Source organism: Erythrolamprus reginae, chromosome 7, assembly GCF_031021105.1.
Source record: "Erythrolamprus reginae isolate rEryReg1 chromosome 7, rEryReg1.hap1, whole genome shotgun sequence".
Taxonomy (NCBI): Eukaryota; Metazoa; Chordata; class Lepidosauria; order Squamata; family Dipsadidae; genus Erythrolamprus; species Erythrolamprus reginae.
In genome coordinates, this window is record NC_091956.1 from 53,656,863 (window position 1) to 53,677,992 (window position 21,130).

At 38.3% G+C, this 21,130-nt stretch overlaps 1 protein-coding gene across 5 annotated transcripts; it reads left to right on the forward strand.

The window, feature by feature from the left end:
• The first annotated feature begins 1,567 nt into the window (after window positions 1-1,567).
• TLR3 (toll like receptor 3) lies at window positions 1,568-20,528 on the forward strand. Of its 5 annotated transcripts, XM_070757577.1 has the most exons (6): window positions 2,299-2,377; window positions 6,764-6,865; window positions 9,724-10,168; window positions 12,832-13,023; window positions 15,700-17,513; window positions 18,328-20,528. In XM_070757577.1, exons 3-6 carry the CDS (start codon window positions 9,728-9,730, stop codon window positions 18,554-18,556), a joined length of 2,676 nt encoding a protein of 891 aa, XP_070613678.1. In that variant the 5' UTR covers window positions 2,299-2,377; window positions 6,764-6,865; window positions 9,724-9,727; the 3' UTR covers window positions 18,557-20,528. The 5 variants fall into 5 exon arrangements, with proteins under 5 accessions (XP_070613675.1, XP_070613676.1, XP_070613677.1 ...); XM_070757574.1 differs by lacking the exons at window positions 2,299-2,377; window positions 6,764-6,865 and adding an exon at window positions 1,568-1,628; XM_070757575.1 differs by lacking the exons at window positions 2,299-2,377; window positions 6,764-6,865 and adding an exon at window positions 1,604-1,665.
• Window positions 20,529-21,130: the final 602 nt, after the last annotated feature.

Genomic DNA, 21,130 nt, shown 5'->3' on the forward strand with positions numbered 1-21,130 from the left:
TCACCTAACCCCCAAAACTTTACCCTTAGATTATCCACTGTTGACCTCTCCCGATTACTAAGAGGTCAATAAGAGGTGTGCATAAGTGCACCAGAGTGCTTTCCGCCCCGTCCCAATATTTCTTTTAGTATCATGTATATAAATATTATTATATCTTTGTATACCACCAATACGTACTTGACAAAACAAACAAACAAACAAATAAAAATAAATTTTGGCTATCCTGTGCTTTCTACTATACATAGACCAGTGTTTCCCAACCTTGGCATCTTGAAGATATCTGGACTCCAACTCCCAGAATTCCCCAGCCAGCATTAGCTGGCTGGGGAATTCTGGGAGTTGAATTCCAAATATCTTCAAGTTGCCAAGGTTGGGAAACACTGACATAGACTATACATAGAATATTGATGGCAGAAAAAGACCTCATGGTCCATCTAGTCTGCCCTTATACTATTTCTTGTATTTTATCTTAGGATGGATATATGTTTATCCCAGGCATATTTAAATTCAGTTACTATGGATTTTACCTACTGTAGGATAGTTTAGATTGACAATTAACATTGATAGCTGACTGTTGCCTCTGCCAATGAATGCATCCACACTGCAAGAAAAAAAAACATTCAAGAGAATATCTCTAGAGCAGTGTTTCCCAACCTTAGCAACCTGAAGATATCTGGACTTCAACTCCCAGAAGTCCCCAGTCAGCGAATGCTGGCTGGGGAATTCTGGGAGTTGAAGTTCAAATATCTTCAAGTTGCCAAGGTTGGGAAACACTGCTCTAGAGAATATCACTCCAGATGATTATGTCTGTAAGGGCAAAAACATTTGAGGCATGCGATTGTAATAAATAAACACCACCCCCACTGCAAACAAATGAAAGCTGTCGCCTTCAAATTCGGTCCCCTAAATGGCTGTAACTAGTTTAGGTGATCACTCCGCACAGTTCAACAACAGGTTTCGTGTTTATTTTTATTTTTTTATTATTTATTTATTTATTTATTTAGTTAGTTAGTTAGTTAGTTAGTCCAATACACAATACATATAGAAGATAATAGACATGAGGTAATATATATAAAGAAAAATATAAAAACAGAAGAGAAGAATATGAAAGGAAGAAAATATGTATGATATATGAGATAAAGGAAAGACAATTGGACAGGGGACGAAAGGCACACTGGTGCACTTATGTACACCCCTTACTGACCTCTTAGGAACCTGGAGAGGTCAATCGTGGCTAGTCTAAGGGAGAAATGTTGGGGGTTAGGGGTTGACACTACTGAGCCCGGTAATGAGTTCCACGCTTCGACAACTCAATTGTTAAAGTCATATTTTTTTCAGTCAAGTTTGTAGCAGTTAATATTAAGCTTGAATCTGTAGCGTGCTCTTGTGTTGTTGCGGTTGAAGCTGAAGTAGTCATTGACAGGTAGGACGTTGCAGCATATGATCTTGTGTAAGGCAAAACCATAAGAATTTTTTTTCTGGGGAAAACACTCGGCTGCTTCTTTGGGTTCAGTAAAGGGTTGATTTATGCCCCCTGGATATGTGCCCAGGTTGCGCGTGTGTGCGCGCAGTGGAGGCGGGCCGGGCCACGCCGGGAAGTGATCAAGGCAAGCTGAGTTTCGTTTCAGGTTGGCGAATTTTATCAGGGAAATTGCAGACAAAAGGGTGTGTGCGTGTTTTTTTAAATAAAAAACTTCTTAAAATGTAGCTGCCGTATCAGCGCCCAGCCTTCGAGGTTTCATCCGCAGTTCCGTGTGACCCGGATTGTTTACTCTAGAGAAAGAGGAGGGAGGGGGAAGCAAAAAAGCGTGGCGAAGACTTTCCTCCCTCGCCTCCGAAGAAAAAGAAGAGAGATCTAACCGGAAATTTAGAAGAATAACTTTAACACTTTTGTTTTGGCACGGGGCAGACGAGCGGAGAGGTATTTTCCACTCGGGATGTTGTCTTTCTTTTTCGCACCGCGCAAGTTCTTCTTTAAAGATAGAAACTTTTTGTCCTTTGCATGAGAAGCGATGGGCGCTCAATTTATAGATGACTGTGAGGCGAGGGGAAAAGCGAGCTTGATGAAATGTGGGAATAGTAAGGAATTACGCCTCCTCTCAGAACTTTGTTATCTCCAAAATTCCCAGCAGGCCCGGATCCAGCGGTTTTGGTTTTACAGCAGGGAAAGCCCTGCCTCCTTTGGCGGCTGGCTGGAAGACCTTTTAGTTTAAGGCAGGGGTTCCCAAACTTGGCAAAGAATTCTGGGAGTTGAAGTCCACAAGTCTTAAAGTTGCCAAATTTGAAGGCCTCTGATTTAAGGGATTGAGGTTTAAGGGATTGAAAGCACCCTTTAATTACTCTCCTTTCGAAAGAAAATCCCAGGCTGCTGAAAAAGGTATACGGGGAGGCAACTTTAAGATAAAGATACATGATGCTCTCCTATATCTCCTATTCCTTTCTTATATTCCTATATCTCTTCTTCTATTCTTTCATTAATATTTTCTATTACTATATCTTATTTTCTATTCTTTCATAGATATATTTTACTATAAGTATCTCCTCTATAACCTTCATCATGTATTTTACTCTGTGTGTGTGTGTGTGTGTGTGTGTGTGTGTATATACCCACTAAAACTCTCATTGTGTATTGGACAAAATAAATAAAATAAATAAAGACTGGTGGTCCCACATCTTGCTTTAAAGTGGTGTTTTTCAAACTTGGGAGTACACGCCTCTTAAAGTGGCCAGGTATGAAAAACTGCTATAAAGTGAACTAGTGCCATTAAATCAATATTTAGTCACAAGAATAGTCACCAGCTGTATAGGTTGGTGCCCTAATTGGAAGTGGTTCAGTGCAGGGTTTAAGTGAGGTCTGGATTGATATTTTGAAGGACCATTGGATACTTTTCTGATAAGATTGTACAGTATTCCATTTTGCTACTGAAAGGAAACATGTACCGACTTGCTCACTGGTTGTTGTTGCTGCTTAACTCTGGAATTGGGAGAAAAGCTCAGAAAAAAATCAGGAAATCATGAAAAAGCTGAAAGAGTTTGTTGAAACCTTGGCAACCCACACTTTTAACCCTTATTTAATCCACAGCAGATTGTTCTCAGTGCTGTGTGATTGAAGTAAGGGCAATATCAAAATGTTTTATTTTTGTATTTGTAAGCTGGTTTGATTGGAGCTTAGGTTATTAATCAATCAAGAGGCTTTTAGTAGTGAACCTTGACTTAATAAGATGCATAGATCTCTGTGTCTTGATAAGCAGGTAGCATTTCTTTTTCCAGATTTCACATTCTACATACTAATGTAATAGGGAAAGAAAAGTTTGCTTTTTAACAAAATACCATCCCTCTCAATGGGTGTGAAAGCAGGGCTGGGCTGCTGCCCGGAGGGCGGGGCCACAACGCAGTGGGGTAACAAAAATGGAGCTCCACCCCAGAACACCCAATTTGCACTGAAAGATGTTGAAAGAAAATGCAGGGCATCCTGCATAAGCCACACTCACAGTGTGGTAGTAAAAATTTTGGTAGCCCTTCACTGTGTGGAAGGTATGACAGGAATAATACTATCAGTTTAATGTATAATTAATGCCTGAAATTAAAGGCTGTCCTGTTGAACAATAGGTTAGGTTGAACTTGGCCAGGGACCAAGAAAAAATAGATTGGAACACTAATTCCTAGCATTCTATAAGCAAGAAAAGCATTCAATTGGCTAGGAATTCTGAGGGTTCTAATTCCAACCTATAGGAGAAACCTGGGTTAGGAAAGAAAGAGATGTGGCATCTCTCTTCCAGCTCGCATTAGACTTCTTTAAATGAATATTTAGTTACATTTTGGGATACGTTCCCTTGAAAATGTTATTGTCATTGGAGCAGCTAACTTTTTGCAAGGTCAGACTCTTACTGACCTTGTCACTCCTTTTGAAGCTATTTTGTAGAGTTTTATTTCTCTTGCAGAAACTTTGTGGACTTCCTCTTCATTTGCATACAAATCATCCTCAGAAAAAGGGCATTGGACATAATCCAGATAGTACTGATCAGTGTTCCCTCTAATTTTTTTTTTGGGGGGGGGGGGGCGGCGGAAAAGTATAGTGTCTGAGCGGCAGTCCCTTCGGGACTGGGTGGCACAGAATAAACAAACAAACAAACAAACAAACAAACAAACAAACAAGCAAAAAACCCACCCTGTTTTGCCTCAGAGAATTTCAAAATAAAATACTGTACTGTGTGTCTATAACAGTGAGCTCATAATAGGGCAACTCTATCAATATCAAAATGCCACTTAAATAGTTGAGCTAGTTTCAAACTAGATTTTGATTTTCTTTCTCTCTTCCTTACTCCCATTCTTTTTTTTCTCTTTTCCTTCCTCTCTTTTTTCTATCTGTTTCTCTCTCTCTCTTCCTCTCTTCCTCACTCTCTCCTTCCCTCTCACTCTTTCCCTCTCGGCTTCTGGGCAGGTTTGGAAAACTCTGAGTTGATGATGATTTTTAAGTGAGCGATTGCTCACTGCTCAGCTTAGAGGGAACTATGGTACTGATGATTAATAGCATGAAACAGTAGGATTAGAAAGTGGCAAGGGTATACAATAGAGTAGCCCAGGGCAAAATCCTACAAGCCAATCTCCATAGCTTCACCACAGATAAGAATAGCCATTTAGCCTACCAGAAAATAAAAATGAATATTCAAACAAAACAATGCAAGGTGAAAATATTCAAATTCCCTCCTACTGATTCACATAAGCAGGATCTATTTATATAAGGAGACCATTGGAGTTTCTGGTGAAATAAAAGAGGAACTTAAAACAAATGCCAAACAATTCAAAATATACTGCTCAAAAACATAAAGGGAACACTTAAACAACACAATTTAACTCCAAGTAAATCAAACTTCTGTTAAATCAAACTGTCTGCTTAGATTGATTTTGATGTGATTGATTTATTGGATTTGTATGCCGCCCCTCTCCGGAGACTCGGGGCGGCTAACAACAATAATAGAACAGTATACACAATAATCCAATAGTAAAAACAATTAAAAACCCATTAAAGTAAAAACCAAACATACATTCAGACATACCATGCATAAAATTGTAAAGGCCTAGGGGGAAAGAGTATCTCAGTTCCCCCATGCCTGACGGCAGAGGTGGGTTTTAAGTAGCTTATGAAAGGCAAGGAGGGTGGGGGCAATTCTAATCTCTGGGGGGAGTTGGTTCCAGAGGGCCAGGGCCGCCACAGAGAAGGCTCTTCCCCTGGGTCCCGCCAAGCGGCATTGTTTAGTTGACGGGACCTGGAGAAGACCCACTCTGTGGGACCTAACTGGTCGCTGGGATTTGTGCAGCCGAAGGCGGTCCCTGAGATAATCTGGTCCGGTGCCATGAAGGGCTTTATAGGTCATAACCAACAACATTGATTGACAATCAATTTCACATGTTGTCAGCACATTCAACTTTGTACAGAACAAAGTGTATTCAATGAGAATATTTCATTCATTCAGATCAAGGATGTGTTCTTTTAGTGTTCCCTTTATTTTTTTGAGCAGTGTACTTTCGTATGGGTAGTGTAGCTATCATCATCACCACCACCACAACATCATCATTATTAATTATTAATTATTATTATTATTTCTTATTCATTAAACATGAAACTCAGTCAATGGAACATTTAAAAAATGTCGCAAATACTACTGACTAATACTAATGTTTGTTATGGCTTGCTGCCAGAATCCTAGTTATCAATCAAGTATCTTCTTAAAATATATGATGTTCTGAGTACTGTAGTGCAATCTTTTTGTAGTTCTGCTGGTGTTATTTCAGGAAGCTGCAATTTCTTGATGTGTTTTGTAAAATTATTGGACTTGGTACCAAGTGCCCTGATGACAATGGGTATAACTGTTACATGTTTTATCCATAGTCGTGTAGTTTCAATGGCCAGGTCACAATATTTTGTAATTTTTTCTAGGTTTTTTTCTTCAACTCTGGCACCTGCTGGTGCAGCAATATCAATAAACTGTATTCTTTTGCCATTATTATTTATTATTTATTATTTATTATTTATTATTTATTATTTATTATTTATTATTTATTATTTATTATTTATTATTTATTATCTATTATCTATTATCTATTATCTATTATCTATTATCTATTATCTATTATCTATTATCTATTATCTATTATCTATTATCTATTATTTATTATTTATTATTTATTATTTATTATTATCATCCTCCTCATCAGAATTGAGCAGAACTCCTCTGTTCACTTGTCACCTGTGAGAAAACAGGATGTGCTTGCCTGTGATTGGTCCAGATCCTCGGTGCTCTTAAATTAACTGCAGATCTATTGTAGCAGGTGGCACAGCTGGAAACAGCAAACATTTTTTCAAAATGCTGAAGATGTTTTCATTCTTTTTTTCCTATTTCTGCCTTACCGCTTCAGCTACATATCAAACCAAGAAAAGGGGAAATAGACCTTAAGACAGATTTTTGTTAACAGGGGAAAAACCCGTATGGTTGAAAAGAGTTTCTGACTCAGTGTTCTTAAGGCTTAAGGAGTAAACCATTTTATATCCATCCTTTATAATGAAATTTACTAATAAAAAGGACAAAAGTTTTGTTCCTTCTGATTAGTAAATGAAAGTTTTGCTCTTAAGTTTCTACAAATAAGTTACTTTTTAGCTAATTTGCAGAAGTACAGTTTTATATAAGTTTCTGGGAAATATGATAGGCTGATACATTTTGTAAATTGAACCAAGCAAAACATGTGATACATATGTTTCTATTAGGTTTTCTTTGTGCAAAGAAAATATGACTGATGTTTGGAAAGGACCAAGCAATGCCATCAACTTTTTAAGAGCAAAACTATTTTAGAAGCAGAAAAAATGCAGGTATACTGCTTCTTTATACATTTGATATATAAATATCTGGCGAGCCTGGGACAGGGGGTTATCCTCTGTCCTGGTGCTTCTCGACTTCTCAGCGGCTTTCGATACCATCGGCCATGGTATCCTACGCCAGCTGGAGGGGTTGGGAGTGGGAGGCACTGTCCTTCAGTGGTTCTCCTCCTACCTCTCCGGTTGGTCGCAGTCGGTATTAGTGGGGGGTTCAGAGGTCGACCTCTAGGCTTCTCCCTTGTGGAGTGCCTCAGGGGTCGGTCCTTTCCTCCTTACTATTTAATATCTACATAAAACTGCTGGGCAAGATCATCCAAGGGCATGGGGTGAAATATCATCAGTACGCGGATGATACCCAGTTGTACATCTCCACCCCATGTCCAATCAATGAAGCAGTGGATGTGATGTGCCGGTGCCTGGAGGCTGTTGGGGTCAGGATGGGTGTCAACAGACTCAAACTCAACCCTGATAAGATGGAATGGCTGTGGGTTTTGCCTCCCAGGGACAATTCCATCTGTCCGTCCATCATCCTGGGGGGGATCATTGACCCCCTCAGAGAGGGTCCGCAACTTGGGTGTCCTCCTCGATTCACAGCTCACATTAGAGAAAGATCTTTCAGCTGTGGTGAGGGGGGGGGGGCGTTTGCCCAGGTTCGCCTGGTGCACCAGTTGCAGCCCTAGTTGGACCGGGAGTCACTGCTCACAGTCACTCATGCCCTCATCACCTCGAGGCTCGACTACTGTAACGCTCTCTACATGGGGCTACCTTTGAAAAGTGTTCGGAAACTTCAGATCGTGCAGAATGAAGCTGCGAGAGCAATCATGGGCTTCCCTAAGTATGCCCAGTGTTACACCAACACTCCGCAGTCTGCATTGGTTGCCGATCAGTTTCCGGTCACAATTCAAAGTGTTGGTTATGACCTATAAAGCCCTTCATGGCATCAGACCAGAATATCTCCAGGACCGCCTTCTGCCGCACGAATTCCAGCGACCAGTTAGGTCCCACAGAGTGGGCCTTCTCCAGGTCCTGTCAACTAAACAATGTCATTTGGCAGGACCCAGGGGAAGAGCCTTCTCTGTGGCGGCTCTGGCCCTCTGGAACCAGCTCCCCCCGGAGATCAGAATTGCCCCCACCCTCCTTGCCTTTCGTAAGCTCCTTAAAACCCACGTCTGTCGTCAGGCATGGGGGAATTGAGATATCCCTTTCCCCCTAGGACTATACAATTTATGCATGGTATGTTTGTGTGTATGTTTGGTTTTTAATAAGGGTTTTTAGTTATTTTAAATATTAGATTTGTTATATGCTGTTTTTATTGTTATTGTTAGCCGTCCTGAGTCTACGGAGAGGGGCGGCATACAAATCAATCAATCAAACAAACAAACAAACAAACAAACAAACAAACACTTACTTACTTACTTACTTACTTACTTACTTACTTACCAGGAAAATTACTTCCTATCTCAATTGCTTAATTAGCACTGGCTCATTTTATGCTCTAGTAATACAATTACTAGGGTCAATTAGAAAATGGTAGGAAATCCAGATATCAAAGAGTACAAAACCATATTAACCTTCAAGATAAAAGATATAAAGGATGCAGATCTGAAATTTCTAAAATTTCGGATCTAAAGTTTCTAAAAACAGAGATTTGCGGGAATATATGAATATGACCCAGGGAAAATCATTCTGTTACATGACATCAATTGATGGGTGGGACTGGGAAGAGTCAGAATACTAAAAACATAAAAGATTAGGCCATTGGTGAAGCCAGAAATGAATGAGAGTGGTAAACATTTCACTCTGGGGTGATGCATAAATCTGTACATGTGAACATGGAAAATGAATAAATTAAAAAACATATACTGTATTGGGACAATTCATGAATAATATAAAGATGAGTGGTTTAAATATTGTGCAGACCACTGTTTGCTAATGGCAAGAGTGGTTTGGAGGAATTAGCCATGAAAGAAAAGAAATGTAAGAAATAGAATGAAACTACAGTAACCACGGAGAGAGAGAGAGATTAGAAAGTAGTTTAATCTCTCTTAATAGAATAAATGGAAAATGGGTCTAAGAAAAGAGATGAGATCTGAAAATTACTGTCTCAAATATCAAGGTACATGTAGCCTTTACTTAACAGTAATTAGGACTATAATTTCTATTGCTAAGCCAAGTGATCATAAGTGCAATGTTACATCACAGTGCCATTTAGCAATGGCAATTTTGGTAGTCCTCCATTGCTGTTGTTAAGTGAGGACCACACAGGTTGCTAATGACTTCTGACTTTCTTACACTTTGCCCATAGATTTCTGCTTTTGCAAAGCTGACAGGAAGACTGCAAATTGCAGAAATCCAGGCCAGGTGCCATCTGCTCATACCCTGATTATGTAGGTTAAAGGTCATGATGAGTTTTAGTGATTGATAGATAGACAGAAGCACAATGAATACAAAATTGGGAATGAAACAAGCACACTGATCATGAAAGCATAATGTTGGGATTGCAGGGGAAATAATGCAAAGGAAAAGCAAAAATGTTCACAAAAGGAAGAATTTAAAAAGTATACCATTGTATAAGGTTGATGTGAACCTGAAGAAGAGAAAGGATAAAACTTGAACCAAAGGCTGTACAGTATGAAGACAGAAGCAAATATAGTATTCATACATAGAAAAGTATGGGAAGAGTAAATAGCATTAGTATTTAGCTGTAATTTCCTTACTTCATGCTTTATTTCTTGGGTTTTCATGACACTGCTTACTCCAAAAGGGAATTGTATCTACTGTATCTATATCTATGTACATTGTATATTCAAAAAGGTAACATTTATTTTAAATGAGTATCTCTTTCTTTTCAGGAAAATGAGGAAACTTCTGAAATGCTGGACATGCTTGCCTTTCATCCTTTGCACTATCCCAACTAATTGTGGGTCAACTCAGAAAATCTGTAAAATCACCAAAAAAATGGCAGACTGTAGTCATTTAAAGCTTTCTCAAATTCCCTCCAATCTCCCATCTGATATAACAGTGCTGGACGTTTCACATAACCAGCTGAAAACACTTCAGCCTAAAAATCTTACAAAGTACAGTCAGCTTGTTTATTTAAATGTAGGGTTCAATTCCATCTCTAAACTAGAGATGCACCTGTGCCTCAGGTTACCTTTGTTAGAAGTATTGAGGCTGGAGCACAACCAGTTGCATACATTACGTGGAGACGTTTTTACTTCCTGTACCAATCTGACAGAGCTTAATCTGGGATTTAACATTCTGAATACAAAAAATGATCCTTTCAAAAATCTGAAGGTAAGTCCAAGCTTTGATCTGCTACTTTGTGAGTTCATGTGATTGAAGGTTCTACTGCATTAAGGATAGAATGATAGGTGAATATGACTGAGTTATACTAGCCTCGTTTCCCTAAGTAATATTTTTTTGCCTGGAATTGATTCTACAGCTTTTTGATGGAACTATTTAATGGAAGGGGAAAAGATCTGTTTAACAGAAATTTGTTTCATGCCTTCAGTAAACACTGTGGGTTTTTTGCTACTCAGTGATAGAAGAGTGTATATTTATTGCTCTCAAGTGTCTGCTTTTATCTATTTTTTCTAATCTTGTATTTTTTGTTATTCCAATTCTGCTTTAAAATATAACTGCATGATTGACATATAGATAGGCTGCCTGTTCTGAGTCAGAATTATAATTGGGTCCATAAATGAAGATAAACATATATATATGTTTAATTTTAATTTTCAAATTCAGCAAAAAAACATGTGACACATACAGATAGAATTGTCGGCTATCAATAAAATTAACTGCCTTGGAAATGGCCCTGGGTTGGGCTGAGAGGCAAATAAGGAGCTGTGATGTTTCTTCAATACACCAGGGTGATTCGACACAAAAATATGTAACCCTTCCCTGGTGCAGAGCTGAAGGGATTGGATACTGCAGCCTAGAGGATAATTCTCTGCCTTACAAGGCAAAGGTTGCAGGTTCAAGTCCCAGTGGGTATGGCTAGCTGATGAGGCCAAAATAAGGCTGAAATAGATCTATCCTAGTCTCCCTTAATTTTCAAATTCAGCAAAAAAAACATGTGATATATATATCCTGTCACCTAGCATGTTAATTTCTGCAGAATTGCTTCTCTGGAATTCTGTACTTGCCCTCTAAATTGATACAGATTGGGAACTGGTGCATTCTGCTTCCAGTTGTTATTCTGGAAACCACTTCCTTGCGTTCCTACTGCATCAGAATTCTTATTCTACATAAATGACTTATGTCCCTTGGTTTTGGTGATCTAGTTTTCCACAAATTCAGTCATAGTCTTTGTAGGACAAAAAAACTAAACAGAAATGCACTGAATACTAAGAATGCAATCAAAAAACAGGATACCAATGCCAAAATGATAGCATGAAATAAATAATCTTACCATAAGTCTTTGAGACTGTTGGTGATTTAATTCTCCTCTGACCTCATATCACCTTTTTTCAATCTAGTACCTACCAGGTCTGCTGGGTCTTTTCACAATTCCAAAACACATGGAAAGTTTCAATTTATATGCGGCCATCTTAGGTTTTGTTTTCCTTGCCAACATTTTAGGTCATTCCACAAAGTTAGTCATTTCATGAAACAGTAGTAAATCAGAAGATATAAGTGCACTTTATTTACACCAAAGGTTCACAACAAAGGAAAGGATTCTAAGGTAACACAGGTTGTTGCCAAGGAAAGGGGTTCTATATGACATTGTTTTAAGCATATGATAATTGCCATACTCCAACATCGGCTTCTTAAATTTGTCACTATGCCGGGCTTTCTAGTAGCTTATTTTGAGGAGTTGGTTCACCATACTATGGTAGTGTACTGAGAAAAGATGTAATCACAATGACTGTTCACATAGGATTGTTATAGAATTAATAGTGTTAAGAAAATAAGCTGTGTGTGCATGTGCCACTAAGAGTCTATGGATTGCAAAAGGGTAGAAATCTGAAGAGAGATATAGATAGGCAGACAGACAGTTTGGAGTGATCTTCATTTTCATTTTCTAATGAAAAGATGTCCATAACACAGTTTCTACTGAAGTCATGTTAATTTCTTAAAATCAAAGACAATTTGCAGAATAATCATACGTAGAAGAAATCAGGTATCAGTTTTATTACTGATGATTTATTTGATTTGATTTAGATGACCTCCTTTGCAAAGCAACTCCTGGTAGAGGGCACAAAGAGAACGTCAGTATAATGCCAAGTAATAGAAATAATTAAAATCACATAACAGCAGAAATGCAAAGAATGACAACCGAGGATAAACTCAGCAGTAATAAACATGTTCAGTTTATAATGATTAAAATTTCACATTTTTTTTCAAGCTTTGTATGTGTAGGAAGAAAGATAATTAATTAATGCTTCTCAGTTTTTTTAGTAATTTGGAAATATATTTAGACTATAATTATCAGACTGTCCAGGTCCTGGCTACTTTACATGAAAGTTGCGCTTCAAAATGAATTGACCAAGCTGCCTGTTCTTGTTCTTATGTAGTTTTTCTTCATTTCCCTTGGTGTATGTCTGGTGCTTAGTCTTTTGTGTCATTGCAAGAAAATGAGGAAAATTGCCAAATTAATGTTTTTGTTTAAATGTCAAATTTGCTATAATTGGAAGAAAATCTCTAGATTTGTTCTATTTAGTGTTGCACATGTGTTTTATTTAGTGTTTAATTAGGGCTGTACAGTGCTTTGCAGTTTAAAAATGTCATAGAGCATATGGATGGGTGCTCCTTAAAGCAGCTTGCTTTTTCCAAGAGATTGTGCTTTTAGTTTCTAAACTTAGTGTAAAGTTTTCTTAAAGAGCTGTAGGCATGCCCTGGCTGTGTATCAGATCAAAAGCACTGCACAATCATAGCTTTAATCAGAAATAGAGCATAGAAGACTTGCAACTCTATATAACATAGATAATTTGCTTTCTTTTTCTCTTGGCTAGAATTTGGCATTCCTGGATGTCTCTCATAATCACCTAACTTCTACAAAATTAGGCTCTCAGCAGCAATTAGAGAATCTAAAAGAGCTTGTGATGTCACAAAACCTAATTACAGAATTAAATAAAGAAGATATATACTTTCTGGGTAACTCTTCATTAAAAAGATTGGACCTTTCATCAAACCCAATAAAACAGGTAAACAAAATCATCATGCTTGGGGTTTTAGTGGCCTGAAAGAATACGGATGAATGTTACTTAGGAATAAAGAGGATAATCCTTCCTCCCTCCCTTGCTTCCTCCCCCTCTCCCTCCCTCTCTCAAATCTCACATTATTTGCATGAAAATCCATATGCATTGTGCTACTTAAAACATTGTTATTTTTTTAAATCCACATTCTGCCAGCTCCTTTGCACATAGCTCCAGCCAGTGCCTTCATTACATTACAACCAGAGATGACCTGCCATCTTTGGTGCTACCGGTGTGCTCTCTGAGGCCTTTGTAGGTGCATGCGCCCAGCAGCATAATATTTGTGTAAAGACATGTGTGTGAGCGAGATTTCGCCAATTTTCGCCGCTATTGCGCAGAAGCAAAAATCAGCAAAATCTTGCTCACATGAGTGTCTTCACACAAAATTTCGCTGGTGTAGCAACCAAATCTCAAGCGGGGGCATGCCTGCATGTGTCATGGCCGTACGGCTGCACACGTGTCTCCAAAATTGCTACTGGAACGTAGCATCTTACCGTTCCGGTAGTAGGCCATCACTGATTACAACCTGAGTTAAGTATTGCCTAATTTGGACCCCTGGTTTCTGTGAAAATTGGAGAGGGAGCAATTTTTATCTGCAATTTATTAAATTTACAATCTTCCAATCACCTCACAGAGGGACTCTGGATGGTGTACAAATAAATATTAAAACAAAAAACTGTACATAAGATTTAAAGTCGGGGTGGCGCAGCAGGTAGAGTGCTGTACTGCAGGCCACTGAAGGTGACTGTAGATATGAAGGTCAGCAGTTCAAATCTCATCACCGGCTCAAGGTTGACTCAGCCTTCCATCCTTCCGAGGTGGTAAAATGAGGACCCGGATTGTGGGGGCAATACGCTGGCTCTGTTAAAAAGTGCTATTGCTAACATGTTGTAAGCCGCCCTGAGTCTAAGGAGAAGGGTGGCATAAAAATTGATTGATTGAATGAATGAATGAATAAATAAATAAATAAATAAATATGCGGCAAGCATAGTTAAAAATCAACATTAAAAGATAATTAAAAGGCTTGGGGATGACCTTCAGGGCACTAACGTTTCCACAGCTATGAGCCCCATATGAGATGGCAGAGTCAGGTTCTTACATATTTTTAAAATGCCAGGAGAGCAGGGGACCATCTTGCATCTGGAGGATGGAAAATGAAAACAATGGAATATAAGTCTCTCTTCCTGGACACACACACACACAGAATTCTTTAAACTACAGGATCTGCAACATAACTTCCCTGCCAATCATGTGGATGAGCTGAAGTAATAGGCAGAGATATTTTTGTAGATAAACTGGTGCCATGCCATGAAGGAAGTACAGTGATCCCCCGCTCGTTGCGAGGGTTCCGTTCCAGGAGCCCCCGCAACGAGCGGGTTTTCGCGAAGTAGCGATGCGGAAGTAAAAACACCATCTGCGCATGTGCAGACGGTGTTTTTACTCCCACAGCGCTAGCGAGGAGCCGAAGATTGGGGGCGGCGCCGCTGTTTGCCGCCGGCATGGGGGGCTTCCTAGCAGCCCCCCAAACCCGGGTTGGGGGTCCGGGGGGCGCTGTCTCTCGGCGCTTTCGTGCTGAGTCCGGGAGCGAACTCGCTCCCCGACTCAGCTGGAAAGCGCCGAGAGACAGCGTGGACAGGCCCGTTCCTTGGCGCTGTCTCTCGGGGCTTTCGTGCTGAGTCCGGGAGCGAACTCGCTCCCCGACTCAGCTGGAAAGCGCCGAGAGACAGCGCCAAGGAACGGGCCTGTCCACGCTGTCTCTCGGGGCTTTCGTGCTGAGTCCGGGAGCGAACTCGCTCCCCGACTCAGCTGGAAAGCGCCGAGAGACAGCGACAAGGAACGGGCCTGTCCACGCTGTCTCTCGGGGCTTTCGTGCTGAGTCCGGGAGCGAACTCGCTCCCCGACTCAGCTGGAAAGCGCCGAGAGACAGCGTGGACAGGCCCGTGCGGCGAGAATGAACGGCGTGGGCGGGCGAAGGGCGGGCGGCAGCGAGGAGTTTGCGTGGGCGGTGGGGAAACTCCTCGCTGACGCCAGCAAGAGGGGGAAGACTCAGGGAAGCCGCCCAGCAGCTGATCTCCCGGTTGCCATCTACGCATGCGTGCCCACGGGCACGCATGCGTAGATGGTATTTTGACTTCCGGGTTGAAAAATAGCGAAGTACCCTATTCGCAATGGTTGGGGACGCAATAAACGGGGGATCACTGTATAACCAATACTTTAAATTGCACTGGAGCAAACTGGCACACAATGAAGGTTATACAGTATATGCACAAGGCTGCATTCTATACCAGTGGAAGCTTCTGTCTACTTTTCAAGGGTAGCCCCATCTAGAATGCATTGCAATAATCCAAGAGGAAGATGACCAGAGCAAGAGTGATCAGGCACAGTGACTCTCTCTCCAGGAAAGGGCATAACTGGCAGACAACACAAAATTGAGCAAGGTTCTCCTAGTTGCTGTACAACTGCCACCTGCTCTTTGAGTAGGAGTCATGAGCCTAGGAGGAACCTCAAATTATGCACTGGGAAAATTGGCTCAAAATGAGTGTGTGTGTGTGTGTGGGGGGGTGATGGTGGAAAGATTAACATTTCTGTCATATGGAATCATTTAAAAACATCTATTGTTTCTAGTTTCAGCCAGGCTGCTTCCAAGCTATTGAAAACATATATAGCCTTGATCTGAACAACGTTCCATTGGGACCTGATGGCACGGAGAAACTTTGTTTGGAATTATCTGGTACAAAAATACAGAATCTTTCAATGAGCAAAGTGCAACTTTCACGGATTTCCAATTTGACCTTTAGTGGAATGAGTAAAACAAACCTTACCATTTTAAACCTATCAAATAATCATTTGTCTGTTATTGAAAATGCCTCATTTACATATTTTTCAAATTTAAAAGAACTAAATCTAATGAATAACAATATTACAAAACTGTTTTCTCATTCTCTTTATGGGCTTCACAATCTGAACTATTTGAATTTGGAAAATTCACATGTCAGAATAATTGATTCGGCTTTCCAATGGCTAACTCAATTGAATTACCTTATTATGGATGGTAATAGATTTCTAGAGATTACTCCTCATATATTTAAGGGTTTAGAAAATTTGAAAAACTTGAGTTTATGTCAGTGCAATCTAAATTCAATAACAAATGTGACATTTTCTTCACTTGCAAATTCTTCCCTGCAATTTCTCAATCTAACAAAAGCTGGAATAATTTATATCAAGCCCAAAGCTTTTTCTTGGCTAAGACATCTAAAAATGCTTGATTTAGGGTTAAATAATATTAAACAGAACCTTACAGGTCAGGAATTTCAAGGTCTTAGTAATATTGAGACACTCTATCTTTCATATAACTATCAGTTGAATTTGACGAGTGAATCATTTACTCTTATTCCAAGCCTTCGAAAGTTGAGAATGAGAAAAGTACGTTGTAGTAATCTTGCAATCACCCCTTCACCATTTCGTAAATTAAAGAATTTGACAATCCTGGATATGGGTAACAACAATATTGCTAACATAAAAGATGATATATTTGATGGACTACATCAGCTTGAAATTCTTGACCTGCAGCACAATAATCTGGCTCGACTTTGGAAACACACCAACCCAGATGGTCCTGTTCTCTTTCTCAAAGATCTTCACAATCTCCGTCTACTGGATTTGGAATCAAATGGCTTTGATGAGATACCACAAAAGGCTTTCTATGGTTTATCTTCATTGAGAAGCTTGAATTTAGATTCCAATCTCTTAAATCTGCTTCCCTACTCTGTTTTTGATGATCTGACATCTCTGAGTTCTCTCTTCCTCCAGAAGAATTTGATCACTGATATTGATGAAAAGGTGTTTGGTGCTGTTTTCAAACATCTAAAAGTATTAAATATGGCTTCAAATCCATTTGACTGTACTTGTGATAGTATAGTTTGGTTTGTTCGTTGGCTTAAAAGCAACAAAACATATATCTCAAATTTAAACAACTATCAATGCAATACTCCACCCAAATATCACTCTAATTTAGTAGCAGACTTTGATACTTCTATATGTGATAATGCTCCCTTTATGTTGGTGTACATTTTTTGCACTACTACTGTATCATTGGTCATCTTTATAGCTCTGCTTGTTCACTTTGAAGGATGGAGAATTAAATTTATGTATACTGTGGCTGTAAACAGAGTATTGGGCATCAAAGAAATAGACAGACAACAGAAGCAATTTGAATATGATGCCTACATCATTCATGCCAAGAACGACATGAACTGGGTATATAAGAACTTTATTACCCTGGAAGAAAATAATCAACCAGCCATTCGATTCTGTTTGGAGGAACGAGATTTTGAAGCTGGAATATCTGAATTTGAAGCCATTGTCAACAGCATACAGAAAAGTAGAAAGATCATATTTATTGTAACTAAACATCTCTTAAAAGATTCCTGGTGTAAAAGGTAAGTTGAAAATATTTAAATAATTGACATTTTGTTTTGGGTATTGAGGTTGTGGTATGTTTTAATTTTAAAGCTGTTTCTGTGAATTATCAGGATTTCCAACTAAGGAATCCTATTTTCTTATGTTTAAAAGAATGCGGTGGTAATCCTTCAATTTAAATGTTCATTCTACACATTAACTGTCGAAATTTTGAGGCTTCAGATTGTACCAGGGGTTTACTTTTCATAGAAATCTTGTTCACAAAATACCAGGTTGTGCTTTCAAAAAATAGAGCTGATTTTTGTTAAATTTCAAGACTATTGCATTTAAGAGAATGTAAATTTGACAAGGCAAAATGTATGTGAAATGCATTATTAAAGTGTTTTATTTATTACTTCTATTGTTTAATTACAATATGAGTGACACAGCTATTTGAGCAGGAATGTTGCCATAAATTAAAGTGTCCTGGGTAAATTCTTTCAAACAGTAATATTAACAGGAGTGTAAACTTTGTCTAGTAAAAAAAACCTTCTTGCCAGTCTTTTGCAGCTAGGTCCTAAAATTTAATTTGGGAAAGGAGCTGTTTTCAGGCTTTATCAAGACTTTGGCGGGGGCTAGAATTAGAAATCTAAAACCATCAGTGTGAAATGAACAACTTGTGTCACTTAAAGAAAAATATTCTCAGTATCTTGTTTTCTAGGTTGTATCTTTTCAGTCAGAATTATGCAAAACTTCCATCTCCATTTCCCATGTAGTGGTGCTATCTTTCCCTTTATATAAAAGTACAACTTATAAGTAAGTCTACTAACCCAAACACATCTTTCTTTTCATTAGGTTCAAAGTTTATCATGCTATACAACAAGCCATTGAACAAAGTTTGGATTCTATTATACTAATTTTTCGACATGATATTCCTGATTACAAGTTAAAGAATGCACTTTGTTTACGAAGAGCTATGTTCAAATCTCATTGTATCTTGGAGTGGCCTGTGCAGAAAGAACGTCTAGATGCCTTTTATCAGCAATTGAAATCGGCACTTCAATCCAATAGTAGGATAATATAATTGTTTTTAAGAAGAATATTGTATGCATTTCTGGGTAATTCACTCAGTGGTTAAAATACCACCCTGAAAATATGGTATTGAAGAAGAAGTAAATGTAAAACCATTCTTCCAGGATTTTTTTTCTTCTATCCAAAATAGGAGTGTGGGATCCACATATACAAAATGAATGAGTAGCATTCGGAAACATGAAATGTTTGCTACAAAAGACAGTGAAAGTATTTTGGAGGTGAGACCAAAAAATAGGATATGTACTAAATAAAAACATAGTAGATTTTAAGTCCCAAACTAATCCACCAATCTGTCCAGCAATTTCCTTTCAGTGCTTACTCACAGCTGCCTCACTCTTCTCTTCACTGCCTGCCAATTTTTGCCTTAGCCACATAATCTCATCTGGGCACTATCCTGCTCATTGGTCTTGTTCACATGACCACAGTGGGAGGCTGCCATCTTGCCTTTTCTTGACTGCTCAAAACTAGCTGGTCTATACACAGCACAGTTCATGTATAGAATGATTTGCCACAGTCCCAATACCTTGGTCTCTCTCCACTTTCCTACCCAGAAATAGGACCTGCAAGTAAGTTAAGCTTTCATCTTTGCTGCATAATCTTACTGTAAAAAAGAATTGTAAAGAGTAGAATCCAAATATGTGATTAACTAGACTAGAGGGTGTACAAGGCAGGGGGCGTTGCTATATGGGCTTCTCCTGTTCTCTACAGGGAACCCTGAACCTCAGCTGTTAGGAGACCTGGAACTGAACCGGAACCAGGTCAGATCTGCCCTGGGCGGGCAATGGAAAAAGAGAAGCACCAGTCAGGGGTCTGGGGGGCTTGAAATCCCTCCAGAAAGCCAGCACCAGTCTCTTGACTAGCAGCTGAAGGAATGACTCTGTCATCATACTTGGTCAGCCATGATCAGATTGATTGGAGAGATTGTGGATTACCAGAGTGACAAGATCTAAGCATTTGTGCTGGAGGAAGGTGAAGAAAGAATGAACTGGCTGAGTGTTTGGCTGATTTAAAGATAAAGAAGGAAATTTAAAATTTAAAAGGAACTAAAAGAAGCTTCAAAATTAAGTGAGTGGCTTTCTAACAATTGGAAATACCATAGAGATATTTAAAGGAACAAGTTTAAAAGCCCAAACTTGAGGATATTATTATATTGGATTTGGTTGGAATTAAGAGTCTGAAAAAGAATAAGAATAGGAATTTGAAGAAAAGATTTTAAAAGTCACAAGTGGATTTAAAGAAAACTTTAAACTTAAAAGGAACTAAAAGAGGTTTCAAAATGGAATGAGCAGCTATCTAGCAATTGGAAATACCATGGTGAGATTTAAAGGAACAAGTCCTTCTATGAAGAAACAAGTCTAAAAGCCCAAACTTGAGTTTAATTGCATAATTGGATTTGGTGGGAGTTAAAGAGACTGAAAAAGAATAAGAATTTGAAAACAATATTTTATAAGTAACCAGTGGATTTAAACCTTGAGTTTCTATTTTTTTTTTTAAAGAGCTGTTTTGGGAAGCACCATCACCATCTGCTGGTTAAAAAAAACATATTGCAACAGATTGTGGAATATGTTAAAGAGCTGTTTTGGATTTGGACAGCTGGAAATTAACCTTGTGAGATAACTAGATGTTTGAAATAATTTTAGGGTGTACTGTTTTGGTGAAAGAAGATAAGAGAATGTTAGATTGGATTGAATGGAAACACAAAAGGGATTATATGGACTTAAATTTGCATATGGAAAAATGAAAAGAGAATAAAAAAGTAAGCAGATTAATTATTCCATTGGGATTGATGTGAAGAAAGCAAGAAAGGAGTATGGGTATCAGAGGAAACAATTTATAAATAAGAGGGTAATAGGAAGAAGAGATTAGGTGGAATAGAAAGCAGACATGAAAATAACATATATAAAAGAAAGGAACGGAATTTGGAAAAAAAGAAATTATTGGAATAAAAGCAAAAAAAAGAAAAAGTTAAGAGAAATGGTGGGAAAGGGAAATTTTATAAGAAGTTGAATTTGTGAGAGGCCAAGAGGATGGATGATTGATGGCTGAATGTTATAAGATTTTTTTGTGCTATATCTAAACGTGTTAATAATATTAGTTGTGTATAAGTATGTATAATTAATAGACATAATTATCTAATTAAAATGTTTTTTTATATGTTACATGTTGATTTGAATTAAATTTTGATGTCTTTTATAACATTTGTTCCTAATATGGTATAAAATTTGCATGTTATAATTTGATTCATTGTTGAAAAAGATTCAATTAGAGAAATTAATAGAATATTATAACATTTTCATAATTATTACTTTTAAAGGTCTTTAATATTTAATTTACATGCAGATTTGAATCAAGTTTTGATGAGCAAATATAAGAGAAATAAATTAGTCTATAGTAGTTAAATTGTTGAGAAAGATATAAAATTTTGAATAAATATCACCATACTTTATAAAACATGTTTTCATATAAGATTTATATAATTTATAAATTTGATTTAATGTGGATAAGGATTCAGGTAATTATTAATATTGTTGGAATGTTACAATGTTTGTATAATTATTTTTGAAGG